The following is a 15,845-nucleotide window of genomic DNA, read 5'->3' as shown; positions in this document are numbered from 1 at the left end:
TTAAATTCATACTTTCCTGACGCAGCAAAAAAAGAGAGTTCTTTTTTTCATTGTTCTAAATCATAGTTTAAAAGAACACCCTTTGGGGAAGTCTTCTTGATTTGCAGAAATGGCAAGTGAAGTATTTGCATGTTACAGTAAAGTTGTTAGTTTTCCGTTTTGCATGTAACCATGCATGAGCAGAATCTGAATTCCAGTATGTCTACATAAACAATACCTCCAGCATGTTGCTGTCTAGCATTTTCAATTTGAGTCTACCTAGGGCTGCAAAATTTAAAGCTTTGAGCCTTCATGTTAATATTCCTTGGTGTTATGGTATCTTGGAATATTTTATGCGGATGATTTTCTTTTAAGACTTTCTTGTCGCCCTTTTCTTACTCGTCATGGTACTTGCTGTTACGCAGTCGTCGTTCTCTTGGCCTTCCTGTGGAAGAGCCGGGGAGGTATGCAGATGATAACTTCTTTGGAAAGGACAGTTACGACCCCACAAGTCCCTTGTATCGTTATGACTACTGGGGGGAGCCCAAGAACTCAGAGAAAAGCAGAAAAGAGAGGGAAACTGATACCCACAACAAATCAATTGTAGGGAGAGGGACAGTTTGGTATGAGATGTCTTATGAGGATACCATCAGACAGCGGATGCAAAGGGAAGCTCGAGCCAAGAGGATGCAACCCAAAGAGGCTGAGGCTGGCCTAAAGGATGAGGATTCAGATTCGAATTCTAATTCTGATACTTTCATAAGGATGAGTGGTGGTGACAAGAAGAGCTCATCATCGAAGACGCCCCTTGTGAATGGGACCGAATCCTCTAGCTTGTCAGATGAAGGCATGTTTGGAAATTAATGTAAACATTAAATGTTTTTGTGGTAAATCACTTGTCTGTGACATGAGAAAAATCTCTTATTTATGACTTCCATCTTCTCCTTAAAGTCTGATGACTATAAAATACTGTAACTGAGTATTGCTCCATTTTTAATTGAGGGGCATAGAAGGCATTTTAAACAATGGAGCAGTGTTACATGGATACGGGTGTCATATCTAATATGTGTCAAGTACTTTAATATAAAAACCTAGTATGGCCACGATACGTCTGTACAACTATATATATATATGGAAAGGATGAGGAACGCCAGCTCGTGTATAGGCTGTGTGTACGCCCATCGGTCTTGATTTCCCATCCTCCATCTGACGGTCCTTGTTCTCTTTTAACTCTCTCTCACTCTATTGTTTTAAATTAATGCCTTATAACATATTGCAGAGGACCTGACACTTTTGAGACTCTTGCTTCCTCTCTCTATTCACTTTCTATTTCAAACTCCGGCTGCCTCTTGCTCTCTCCGCGCTCTCCATTTTAGCCTGCTCCGCTCTCTACTCTCCATTTCCGCCAATCTCTCACCCTCCACAATCCAAGGAACTCTCTCTCCATTGTGCCCCTCTCTCTCCCCCCGGTTGCCTCCTCTGTCTCCATCTTTCGCTCCCTTCCCTCTCTCTCCCATTGCCTCCACCCCCCCTCTCTCTTCTGTGCCTCCTCCATACCTGCCCTTTCTCACTCACCATTGCATCCTCCGCCCTCTCTCTCTCCCCTGCTGCCTCCTCCATTTCTGTCTCTGCATCTCTCGCCTCCCCTATCGCTCTCCTGCTGCCCCGACTACCTCTGTTGTTGCCCTCTCTCTCTCTCATCCCTGCATCCTCCTCTCTCTCTCTTCCCCGTTGCCTCCATTGGCGCACCCTCTCTCTCACCCCTCCATTTAGAGCCAGTCCTCCTAAATGGATAGCAGCAATTAAATTGACTGCAATTACCATTACAACCCATTCTCCAGTTCCTCATTAAATGGAAGTTTGGCAACTTAAATTAACTATACTCAATGGACTTCGTAGTATACAAAAATATAACTCCACAAAATTTGCTATTTACACAAAAAGTACGTGAATTTGCAACTAAAACAGATTTTAGCCTCGTGGACTTCTATTTAATATGTAGACCCTATGAAAAAGGCATGTTAAATTCTATTTATTTATAGTGTATGGGAATTCCCATGACTGTCATGATCAAATATGCCTTAAGGATACTGAGGCGTCATCATCTACTTGATGTTTAACAGAATTGTGCTAGTCGACAAGTTATATATTAATAAGTGGTATACTAGACATTTTCGTAATTCCAATGTTTGACATCTGAATATTTTGGATATTCGATCTTTCGGAAAAGAATTATCTTTGGCTGAAATCAGCAAATTTCCATTCAATGGCTGTTCATGCTAAGCCCATGTTGTCCACAGTTTCTTAATTATTATCGTAGTTGTATGGTGTACCTTGGACCGATGTGTCCTTATAAAATACCCCTTTCTATAAGAAAGATAAATCGTCAGACATGCTAAACTCCACTCTTTTTTTCTTTTTTGTGTTTCTTCACAATTCTATTACTAAGAAGAAGATTCACTCCAACACAGTCAACCTTCCAAGTTGAGGACTATAGAGAAAGATTAACTCGACATAACACATGAGTTAGTATGATCAAAGGCGTAGGGAAGTTATGTTGCATGGATACAAGTAACATTGGCAGGGTTAGAGGAGTATGGAGCATCAAATCCTCATGCCATGAATAACAGAGTTCAACGGCATGGTCGTCGAGGAAAGGCGGAGGATGCAGGGATGAGAGAGAGAGTGTGTGCCAATGGAGGCAGTGGGGAAGAGAAAGAGGCGGAGGATTCAGGGATGAAAGAGAGAGGGCAACATCAGGGGCAGTTGGGGCAGCAGGAGAGAGATATGGGTGGCGGAAGATGCTGAGACAGAGATGGAGGAGGCAGCAAGGGAAAGAGATATGGGTGGCGGAAGATGCGGAGACAGAGATGGAGGAGGCAGCAAGGGAGAGAGATATGGGTGGCGGAAGATGCAGAGACAGAGATGGAGGAGGCAGCAAGGGAGAGAGAGAGAGAGGGTGAAGGATGCAATGGTGAGACAGAAAGGGCGGGGATGGAGGAGGCTGCGGGGGAGAGAGAGAGGGCGGAGGATGCAGTGGTGAGATAGAAAGGGCAGGGTCATAGCAGTGGTAATGAGAGGGAGAGAGAGAAGAGAGCGGAAGATTGAGACTGAGAGAAGGAGGAGGCAATCGGGAGGAGAAAGAGGGGCGGAAGGAGGAGGCAATCGGGGGGAGAGACAGGGGCGGAATGGAGAGAGAGTTCCTTGGAAGGTAGAGGGTGAGAGAGAGGGGCGGAAATGGAGAGCGGAGAGGGGGGGCAGGCTGAAATGGAGAGTGCGGAGAGAAAGAAGCAGCAGGAGTATGAAATAGAGAGTGCATAGAAAGAGAGGGAGCGAGAGTCTCAAGTGTCAGGTCCTCTGCAATATGTCAAGAGAGTATTATTAAGTTAAAACGATAGAGGAGAGAGAGTTAAAAGGGCGCACGAACTGTCAGATGGGGGAACACGAACCGTCGGGCGTACACACAGGCTATACACGAGCCGGCGTTCCTCATCCTTTTCCATATATATATATATATATATATATATATATATATATATATATATATATATATATGTGGAAAAATGATCTAATGCAACGGTTGTATAATCGTATAATGCAACCACACTTCTAGAAAACCATATTTTTGGCATTTGTATGACCCCAAATTTTGCACACACATTTTCTTCATCCTCATAATCAATCCTACGAAGAAAAAAATTCAATTTGCACTTTAGATATGGTAAAAATTAGTACCCATCCAACAATGAATCTTGACCATGTATTTGGTGAATTTCAATATCTAGGCCTTAACAAATTTAAAATCACTTTTTCTTTTTTAGCATTATTAATCTAATGATGATAATACTATATAAAAATATTGGGAATAAAAAAATCCTTCTAAGGCTTATATCTAACCATTTCAATAAAATGGACGGCTTATATTAATTGGGCTAGAATGAAAACTTTCTAGAGAATTTTTTCAAAATTTTATTTTGTGATTGTTCTTCATAATGAAAAGAGTGTACATTTAAAAATTCGTGTCAAACAAATGTCTCTAACATGGTTTTTGAAGATGGTTGCATTATACTACTATACAACTGTTGCATGAAATCATTCCCCTATATATATATATATATATATATATATATATATATATATATATAATGATTTCAAGTTGTAATGATCCTAGAAAATCTTCTTTCTGTTTGATATGATTTTTAACTGTATTAATCTATTTAATTTTTGGTTTATCAAGAAAATTTATCAACAAATAAAATTGATTTATCAATAAGAATAATTGTTCTTTGATTAATATTATGTCCAAGAAATCTGATTTTTGTTTGGAACAAATTAAGTTTTTTTGCAGAAACGACTAAACCAGCATGTTTGATAGTATTAATAAAAGTATGAAGATGTTTGAAATGTTGATCTAAAGAATCCGAATAAACTAATACATCATCTATGTATTATAATAAGGATTATCATCTAATACATCATAAATTTATAATAAGGATTTGAATACATCATTCATAATTTTTTGGAATTCAGATGGAGCATTTTTAAGACCAAATGGCATTACATTCTATTCATATTGTCCGAATGGAACATTAAAAGCAGTTTTGTATTTGTCTTCTTCTTTTATCTGGATCTGCCAGAATCCAGATTTTAGATCAAATTTTGAGAAGATGACAGCATGTACTAATCGATCCAATAAATCTTTTTTATTGGGAATATGATATCGAATCCATTGTAAGACTTTATTGAGTGGTTTATAATTGATGACCAATAGTGGAACTCCTCGTTCTTGCTCAGCATTTTTATTGACATAAAAAGAAAAGCAGCTCCATGGAGATAGACTTGGACGAATAAGCTTCTTTTGAAGGAGATCTTTGATTTCCATATGACAGGTTTGGAGTAATTTAATATTCATTTGAATAGGGCGAGTTTTTGTTGGGATTTTTGTTTCATTAAAATCGGGTTCATATGGTGACCCGACAATGTACTGTTTTCTGTTCCAGAAAGTAGTAGGTAATTCATGACATATTTCTCGTTCAATAATACTTTTAATTTGTTGTCTTTTTTGTATCATATCCTTAGTTTGGAGTTTTTCTGGAATTCAGATGGAGTATTTTTAAGACCAAATGGCATTACATTCCATTCATATTGTCCGAATGGAACATTAAAAGCAGTTTTGTATTTGTCTTCTTCTTTTATCTGGATCTGCCAGAATCTTGATTTTAGATCAAATTTTGAGAAGATGACCGCATATACTAATCGATCCAATAAAAGTCATTACACAAAAATGGTTTATTTTAGTTACAATTGTTATCAGTGATGAATATGAATTCCAATCTCTAGCATTAGTAGACTCATGGGCAAATCTCAACTGCCTAAATGAAGGATTAGTTCCTACCAAATATTTCGATAAAATAACCCAAATCTTGAATACTGCTGATGGAAGCAGTCTGTTTATCAAATATAAACTGTCAAATGCTAAAATATGCAATAAAGGCCACTGCTTCCCAACTACGTTCATAATGGTCAAAGGACTCAGTCAAGCTATGATCCTTGGAGTACTCTATTTGCTGAGAAAGTAAAAGCACGCTTAAAGGGTAAACATGGTGGTACAATCAATTATTCTCAATATACTTTAGGAGAATTATCAGCGGAAATATGTGCTGAAAGATTAGCCTTATGCACAGATATGAAATTAAAGAAACAAATTGATAAACAAAATATAAGTGGCAAAAAAGAATTAGGAAATTTCTGCGAACATTTTGGTTATCATATCGATAAAAATAAACCTCATAATTTACATAAATTCCATAAACGGAGAAAACATAAATATAAGGATAAACCAAAACAGGATAAACCCTAGAACTTATCCAAACGAAAACATAAATTTACAAAAAGATTTGCCAAGACAAATACAAAACTGCTTTTAATGTTCCATTCAGACAATATGAATGGAATGTAATGCCATTTGGTCTTAACAATGCTCCATCTGAATTTAAAAAAATTATGAATGATGTATTCAATCCTTATTATAAATTATGATTGTCTACATAGATGATGTATTAGTTTATTCGGATTCTTTAGATCAACATTTCAAACATCTTCATACTTTTATTAATACTATCAAATGTGCTGGTTTAGTCGTTTCTGCAAAAAAACTTAATTTGTTCCAAACAAAAATCAGATTTCTTGGACATAATATTAATCAAGGAACAATTATTCCCATTGATAGATCAATTTTATTTGCTGATAAATTCCTTGATAAAATTTTAGATAAAACTGAATTACAACGATTTCTAAGATGTCTAAATTATATTAGTAATTTCTATCAAAATCTTGCTATATAAGCTAAGCCTTTATATGATAGATTAAAACAGAATCCTCCACCATGGATGGATATCCATACGATGGCTGTTCAACGTCTTATATATATATATATATATATATATATATATATATAAAAGAAAAGTCTTTCCAACGCCTATTGGCGAAAATAAATAGTGATTCCTCCTACACTCATCACCGTCCAAAGTTCATCGTACGGTCATGATTGTTTGATATTTTTTAATTTTTCATTTTTCTCTATAAATCAGAATGATTTGAAATTTGGAGTGTGTATACATCTTAGTTAGACGCACCGAATACAAATATAAAAAAAATAATTTGCGAAAAAAGCATTGACTAAAATAGCCCTGAAATATTTTGGGGGTATTTTGGTCAATTTATTTCATGTAAAATATTTTTTTGGTATTTTTTCGTAGATTCTCATATTTTTGATGAACATACGCTTCAAATTTTAGATCATTCCGATTTATAAAATAAAAAATAAAAATAAAACACTAACGAATAATCGTGACTGTGAGATGAACTTTGGACGGTGATGAGGGTAGGAGAAATCACTGTTCATTTTCGCCTATAGACGTTTTGTAGTATCTTATTATATATATATATATATATATATATATATATATATATATATATATATATATATATATATATATATATATATATATATATATATATATATATATATATATATATATATATATATATATATATATCATTTTATGTTGAGAAGGCCTCTGAAATTGAGCCGGGTACTCTCAGGCTTGTTATAAATTATAAACCCCTCAATAAAGCTTTGAAATGGATACGGTATCCTATTTCTAATCAAATAGATCTTTCAGATAGACTCGTTAATGCCTGTATTTTTCCAAAGTTCGATTTAAAATCAGGATACTGACAAATACAAATTGCAGAAAAAGATCATTATAAAACTGCTTTTAATGTTCCCTTCGGACAATATGAGTGAAATGTAATGCCATTTGGATTAAAAAATGCTCCTTCAGAATTTCAAAATATTATGAATGTATAAAAGGAGGAGGACTAGAAGGGATTAAAGATATGGAGTTTTTCCCCTCAGTACTCTCTCTCTGCTCTTTGCAAGTACTCTCTCTCTGCTCTCCACAAGTACTCTCTCTCTACTCTCTGCAAGTACTCTCTCTCTCTCTGCTCTTTGCAAGTACTCTCTCTCTATCTGCTCTCTTTTCCTTTCTTTTAAATGTATATTTGGTGGTGTGTCATGCCAACCAGACTGTTTGAAGAATATTGGTAAAAATAAGCATATTACATGTGTGATTGTTACTGGGACCGTCTACCCAGATACTGTCTAGACGAGTGAAAGTTATTTTCTAGTTTTTGCAAGTGCCACATGTAAGTTATATTCTTATGTAGATTAAAATAGTTGCTTGTATTAAATTTAGGCATGCCGTTTACGTATATTGGTTTATTATTGATATATCACTGTTTTTATGTGTTTGTTTATTAATTCTATTTGGATTTGTTATTTTGTCAAAATATCTCTGACATTTTCTCTTATACATTGAAGATAGCCTTAATTATTTATGATATTGCTCTAAAATATCCACGCTTACTTTGGTATCAGAGCCATTGGCTTACAGTGGTGAACTGTAGAAAATTGTTCTAAGGTTTAGGAACTTAAAGAAATTTTCCATTTAGACAATAAGATTGACACCAATAAGTCGTTGTGACCCACACTACCGTTAGGCCAGGTAGAGCCGTGAAAGGTACATGGATTGTTTCCGATTGCCTCTGTGATCAGCAATTATAAAAAATGGCAAATTTCCTTAGGACTCTATCCAATAAAACAACTTCTTCTTCTAGTACTTACGTGTAAGAAATAGGGAAGAAGTAATCATAGACAATATTGAAAAATAAATTCAAAATTGGAATATCCCTAAAGTCGCAGCCTTTGACGTCTATAAGAAAGGAACGTTTGAATTAAAACAAGTTTTTCTATAAAAACTGTTGAAGAAAGCATTACGGTTACTAGTGAACAAAATAGCTTTCAACTACTTTCTAATAGAATGATACAAGATCATAAAAATAAAAATTATAAGTATCTGCATATAAGACTTGTGCAAATAGCAATAAAACCACTTACTAGAATTGGTTTAAATAACTCCGTACTACTCTGTCTAAGAGATGAAAGACATAATAAATTTTCAGATTTTCTATTAAGAATAATTGAATCTAGCTTATGTAATGGACCAATATATTATAACTGTTTTCTCAATTTTTCGGTAGCCCTAACTGATTCAAACCTACTAAAAGTTCTCACTTTAAATTTAAAAACCTAAGGGTTTGATATGGATTTAGGGTCTCAAAATATTGCATTAGTCTATAGGGTGTGTTATAAAGTCATGACTACCTTATGTCTTAATGCATTGCATATGGATACAAAGGGATAGACAGTATTTTTCCAAACGAATATAGAAAATCCAATACTGTAATACCTAAAATAGTATCTTGGTCTCAAATAAGACTCCCTGAAAAATGATCTCTCCACTGTGATAATCAGCAGTCTAGAATACCTATAAATAGAGACCCAGAACAAATAATAGAATATCCTGGCGGAGATATTGAAATACAATTTAATTTATCCAGAAGAACTCGGATCAATACTTTTGAAAATTTTTCACAAGTCCCTTCTAGATGTTCTACTTCCTCTGCTCCACAAACAGAGCATGAGCGAAATCATAGCAGACCTATAGTAGATGGACTAACTAGAACAAGTAATCAAGTCTAGCAACCAACTTATAAGATTTATCAAAGAGACTGATGTAATTACAATCCTGGATTGTATTCATGTTAGAAGATTTTGGTGTATTAGTATTTTTAGAAAGAGTAAGGTTTTCCTCGGTAGTTAGAGGGATTTTTATATTCTTGTATAAAATTACTAAATTCTATTTCATCATTTTCTAGTTCATTGTTAGGTAAAGGGTCATAGACCATTTCTATGATTTGGACTCTATTCTTTAAACTTATAAGCTCATTGCAGACTTCATTTATTTCCTGTCTTAATTCAAACAGAGAAGGTTCTCTATTTTGATTCTTTTTATTTTCTACTCTTCTAAGAATATTAGCAAAATCATAATCTCCCTTGGTTCGCACAAGAGAAGTAGAAGTTTTAGGAGTTTTTATCATATTCATATATTGGACTAACACTTCCTTTTTTGTCTCGGAATCAGATATTTTATCGATTAGGTCTATAATTAGATTTTTCTCTTCAGTAAGGGTATTACAGAAACATTCATCAGAATCAGAAGTACTAAAAATTAGTTCTACATGCTGAACTTCACCTGTTAAGATATTCATCTCGGAGTCAAGAGAATTTTTAGAAGATTCTTCATTAATTTTTAATATTTCAAATAACTGACTTTTAATATTATCCTCTATTTGTAAAGAATTTATTTTATTTTTAATTCTACATTTATTTTTATAGTGTCCTTCTTTTCCACAATTATAACAGACTGGAATTTTTTTTTTCCCTTGTGCTTAAAAGTATTTTTTGGGGAAATTTTTTTAGAAAATTTATCTTTGGTAGAAGGTTTACCAGGACCAGTTCTACTGATATATTTTTTATTTTTGTATCTTTTCCTTGCAGGGTCTTTCAAGGAAAGAAGGGTATTACATCCAAACTATTCACATAAATCTCCTAATTCTTTATTCCCAGTCATTCTCTATTTATCTAATTGCCTTTTCAATTTTAGATATGTACAAAGGGCAAGACCTTCGGCACATATTTCTACAGACAATTCTCCTAAAGTATATAGGGAGTATGGGATAAGCCCGTCATGTTTATTTTTTAGCCTTGTTTTGACTTTCTCGGCAAAAAGATGAGGTAGTTCGGCTATAAACTTTTCTTTCCAATGATCGGACTTACTATCTTCGCGAAAAAGAAGTCTGGAGAAGGACACATCAATATATAAGAGCATGGCATGAGGTTTTTGCATTCCAAACGATATGAACTCTCATACTTGGTTTATCTAAATAAAAATGCCAATAGTGGAAGAATTCCCCAACTGGTTCAAACATTGGTTCCAGTTATGGGGATCTGGAACGGAAATACTACCGTCTAATATACAAATATCTCAAAGAAAATTCATGAAATACGATAATAATAATACAAAAATAGTTCTTTATTTGTATTTCATGGCACTATACCAAGTCCCGTAGATAATAAAATGGTCATACCACTTATCTGATAATTATACATATAATTGGGAACACCTTTCTGAGCTAGGGAGACAAATATATATAAAATGGTGGGATGTATATGAAAATGATTCTCTAAGTCTTGACAAAATAAGAATGAGAAAAATACCATCTTCATCCTCTAATACATATATGAATATGAATGATTATTTCAATAAAATACGACGACAATATTCAAAAGCAACAAAGGAAAAGCTCAAAAAAAAATTATTACAAATATTTGAAGAAGAAGAAGAGGCCATGTCAATCTTGATCCAAAATGAAGAAAATTATGATCAAGAAAATGAAGACATGGACTACGGGCTATCCCAATAAGCCATACAACCAATAGGGATAGAACGACTGCAAACCACATAGCACACGAGTCCCAGAATAATGACAAAAATTGTTATAGGATAAAGCATATTTAAGAAAGGAGTTCCGAATATTATAGACTGGCTTAATCCTTTGACCATAATAAAGGGGAACTCAAAGCATTTACCATTATTGTAGACTACAATATTAGAGAGTTTATAATTAATTATCATTTTACTGCCATCGGCTGTATTTAGGACCTGAGTTGTCTAACTAAAATATTTAGTTGGGACAAGTCCTTCATTTATGCAGTTTAAGTCTGCCCTTGAATCTATTAAGGCAATAGTTTTAAAACTGTAATCTTTATGAACAATTATTTCTATAATAGTAAACCATTTTTGGGTTATTACATTATCAAGGAGACTGACGTAATTACAATCCTGGATTGTATTCATGTTAGAAGATTCTGGTGTATTAGTATTTTCAGAAAGAGCAGGGTTTTCCTTGGTAGTTAGAGGGATTTTATGTTCTTGTATAGGATTACCAAATTCTATTTCATCATTTTCTAGTTTATTGTTAGGTAAAAGGTCAGAGGCCATTTCTATGGTTTGGACTCTATTCTTTAAACTTATAAGCTCACTGCGGACATCATTTATTTCCTGTCTTAATTCCGACAGAGAAGATTCTCTATTTTGATTCTTTTTATTTTCTACTCTTCTAAGAATATTAGCAAATTATAATCTCCCTTGGTTCACAGAGGAGAAGTAGAAGAGTTTTTACCATATTCATATATTGGACTAACGCTTCCTTTTTTGTCTTGGAATCAGATATTTTATTGATTAGGTCAATAATTAGAGTTTCCTCTTTAGTAAGGGTATTACAGAAACATTCATCAGAATCATAACTACTAAAAATTAGTTCTTCATCCTGAACTTCACCATTTAAGATGTTCATCTCGGAGTCAGAAGAATTTTCAGAAGATTCTTCATTAATTTTTAATATTTTAAATAACTGACTTTTAATATTATCCTCTATTTGTAAAGAACTTATTTTATTTTTAGTTCTACATTTATTTTTATAGTGTCCTACTTTTCCACAATTATAACATACTGAAATTTTTCTTTTTCCATTATATTTAAAAGGATTTTTTGGGAAATGTTTTTTAGAAAATTTATATTTGGTAGAAGGTTTACCAGGACCAATTCTACTAATATATTTTTTATTTTTGTATCTTTTCGTTGCAGGGTCTTTGGAGGAAGGAATGGTATTATATCAAAACTGTTCACAGAAATCTCCTAATTCTTTATTCCCAATCATTCTCTGTTTATCTAATTGCCTTTTCAGTTTTAGATTTGTGCACAGAGAAAGACCTTCGGTACATATTTCTGCAGACAATTCTCTTAAAGTATATAGGGAGTATGGGATAAGCCCTCCATGTTTATTTTTTAGCCTTATTTTGACTTTCTTGGCAAAAAGATGAGGTAATCTGGCTATAAACTTTTCTTTCCAATGATCGGACTTACTATCTTCGTGAGAAAGAAGTCTGGAGAAGAACACATCAATACATAAGAGCATGGCATGACGTTTTTGCATTCCAGATCCCTGACTGGTTCAAACATTGGTTCCAGCTATGGGGATCTGGAACGGAAATACTACCGTCTAATATACAAATATCTCAAAGAAAGTTCATGGAATACAATAATAATAATACAAAAATAGATCTTCATATGTATTTCATGGCACTATACTAAGTCCCGTGGATAGTGAAATGGTCATACCACTTATCTAATAATTATACAAATAATTGAGAATACCTTCCTGAGCTAGGGAGACAAATATATATGAAATGGTGAGATGTGTATGAAAATGATTAAGTCTTGACAAAATAAGAATGAGAAAAATACCATCTTCATGCTCTAATACATATATGAATATGAATGATTATTTCAATAAAATACGACGACAATATCCAAAAGCAACAAAGGAAGAGCGCAAGAAAAAATTATTACAAATATTTGAAGAAGAAGAAGAGGCCATGTCAACCTCGACCCAAAATGAAGAAAATTATAATCAAGAAAATGAAGACATGAACTACGGGCTATCCCAATAAGCTATACAACTAATAGGGACGGAACGACTACAAACCACATAGCACACGAGTCCCAAAATAAAGACAAAAATTGTTATGGTATAAAGCATATTTTAAAAAGGAGTTCCTAATATTACAGACTGACTTATTCCTTTGACTATAATAAAGGGGAACTCAAAGCATTTACCATTATTGCAGACTGCAGTATTAGAGAGTTTATAATTAATTATCATTTTACTACCATCGGTTGTATTTAGGACCTGGGTTGTCTTACTAAAATATTTAGTTGGGACAAGTCCTTCATTTATCCAGTTTAAGTTTGCCCCTGAATCTATTAAGGCAATAGTTTTTAAACTGTATTCTTTATGAACAATTATTTTGATCTAATAAACCATTTTTGGGTTATTACTTTATCAAGGAGACTGACGTAATTACAATCTTCGATTGTATTCATGTTAGAAGATTCTGGTGTATTAGTATTTTTAGAAAGAGTAGGGTTTTTCTCGGTATTTAGAGGGATTTTATATTCTTGTATAAGATTACTAAATTCCATTTCATCATTTTCTGGTTCATTGTTAGGTAAAAGGTCAGAGGCCATTTCTATGATTTGGACTCTATTCTTTAAACTTATAAGATCTTTGCGGACTTCATTTATTTCATGTCTTAATTCAGACAGAAAAGGTTCTCTATTTTGATTCTTTTTATTTTCTACTCTTCTAAGAATATTAGCAAAATCATAATCTCCCTTGGTTCGCACAAGAGAAGTAGAAGTTTTAGGAGTTTTTATCATATTCATATATTGGACTAACATTTCCTTTTTTGTCTCGGAATCATATATTTTATCGATTAGGTCTATAATTAGATTTTCCTCTTCAATAAGGGTATTACAGAAACATTCATCAGAATCAGAAGTACTAAAAATCAGTTCTTCATGCTGAACTTCACCTGTTAAGATGTTCATCTCGGAGTCAGAAGAATTTTCAGAAGATTTTTCATGAATTTTTAATATTTCAAATAACTGACTTTTAATATTATCCTCTATTTGTAAAGAATTTATTTTATTTTTAATTCTACATTTATTTTTATAGTGTCATACTTTTCCACAATTATAACATATTGGAATTTATTTAAAAACATTTTTTGGGGAAAAGTTTTTAGAAAATTTATCTTTGGTAGAAGGTTTACCAGGACCAGTTCTACTGATATATTTTTTATTTTTATATCTTGTCCTTGCAGGGTCTTTGGAGGAAAGAAGGGTATTACATCCAAACTATTCACATAAATCTCCTAATTCTTTATTCCCAGTCATTCTCTGTTTATCTAATTGCCTTTTCAATTTTAGATATGTACAAAGAGCAAGACCTTCGGCACATATTTCTACAGACAATTCTCCTAAAGTATATAGGGAGTATGGGTTAAGCCCGTCATGTTTATTTTTTAGCCTTGTTTTACTTTCTCGGCAAAAAAATGAGGTAGTCGGGCTATAAACTTTTCTTTCCAATGATCAGTCTTACTATCTTCTCGAAAAAGAAGTCTGGAGAATGACACATCTTTGTAGCATTTATAATGGGATAATGTTGGACATTTGAGGTTAGAGAGCAAATCTTCCTACCTAGCCTCTAACAAGGCTGTACTCCCTACAAAATAGAGTGTAATGGTATATATGAGGGTATTTACCGTATCACTTTCATTATTTATTATATCTTGTCCTAATTCATTTTTAACTGCCCATTGTTTGGTGGCACTTAATATTTCATTTTTTGTATTTTCTTCCATATAGAAGTCCCACCATCCTCTCAGCCAACTGTTAAAACAACAGATTATGATTTTTGCTATCTCTGGATCCTGGTTATCGCTTATTTTTTAGGCCGTTGCATTTATGGTCATATGCTTCATCAGGTCAAGTATTTGGTTTTCCGACATACCATCAATATTCCAATTGACTATAGATCTTCCGGAATAAGATATTTCGAAATATATATATATATATATATATATATATATATGGGTAATGATCCTATGAGACCCTCCCACACCCATGTGTGTAGGACCCCAAAGGATCACCATTAAATTTGGCACAGATCTTTAAAAACGTGAAGTCCCGCTCCCATGTGATAACTTTTCTATAAATTTGTGCCAAATGTAATGGTGATCATTTGAGGTCTTACATACATGGGTTTAGGAGGGTCTTATAGGATCATTACGATATATATATATATATATATATATATATATATATATATATATATATATATATATATATATATATAGGGAAAACACTACGAAATGCCTATATGTGAAGTTCTACGGTATTTCACATACAGTTTTATCATCATTCAAAGTTTATCACACGGTCACAGATGTCTGATAGTATTTGAATTTTAATATTTTATTTTATAAATCATAATGATTTGAAATTTTGCAGGCATGTGTGCCTTAGTGAGATGCACATGAATCAAATATAAATTAAATAATTTGAGTGATAAAAAATACACAAAATACACTTATAAAGTTTTAGGGATACTTTCATTATTTTATTATGTCTATTATTTTTTTAATATTTTATTTTAGTGCAGATTGGTCATATGTATAAGCGTCCCAAATTTTAGATAAATCTGATTAGTAAAATAATTATAAAAATTCAAATATTACTGGACAACTGTGACCGTGTAATGAACCTTGGACGGTGATTAGGTGTAAGTGAAGTACGGTAGAACTTCATCTATAGGCGTTTTGTAGATGCTTTTATATATATGGGAGTGGAATATATATATTTATTAAGAAAGATTCTATTAGCCCACGGGCTGGCCCAGATTCATTCTGGGGCATTGGCTGACACTGTAGTAGTCTGCCCGTGGGCTGACGTCATCCATTCCGTATATATATATATATATATATATATATAAGA

General features: G+C 33.3%; 1 protein-coding gene across 5 annotated transcripts in view; it reads left to right on the top strand.

Annotated features, from left to right (window-relative positions):
• Positions 1 to 1,024, top strand: part of PDE312 (Nucleic acid-binding, OB-fold-like protein) — a 68,271-nt gene extending 67,247 nt beyond the window's left edge. For all 5 annotated transcript variants that reach the window (XR_016057755.1, XM_088869733.1, XM_088869734.1 and 2 more), the window contains one exon: positions 405 to 1,024. Coding sequence is in view for 4 of the 5 variants with exons in the window: in XM_088869733.1 (XP_088725859.1) it covers positions 405 to 843 (439 nt within the window). In the remaining variant the exon portion in view is untranslated. The remainder of the gene's footprint in view (positions 1 to 404) is intronic.
• The last annotated feature ends 14,821 nt before the right edge of the window (positions 1,025 to 15,845 follow it).

This window comes from Amborella trichopoda, chromosome 6 (genome assembly GCF_054954075.1).
Source record: "Amborella trichopoda isolate Santa Cruz 75 chromosome 6, AtrichopodaSantaCruz75HAP2 v2.0, whole genome shotgun sequence".
NCBI lineage: Eukaryota > Viridiplantae > Streptophyta > Magnoliopsida > Amborellales > Amborellaceae > Amborella > Amborella trichopoda.
This window is presented reverse-complemented; position numbering and strand designations above follow the sequence as displayed.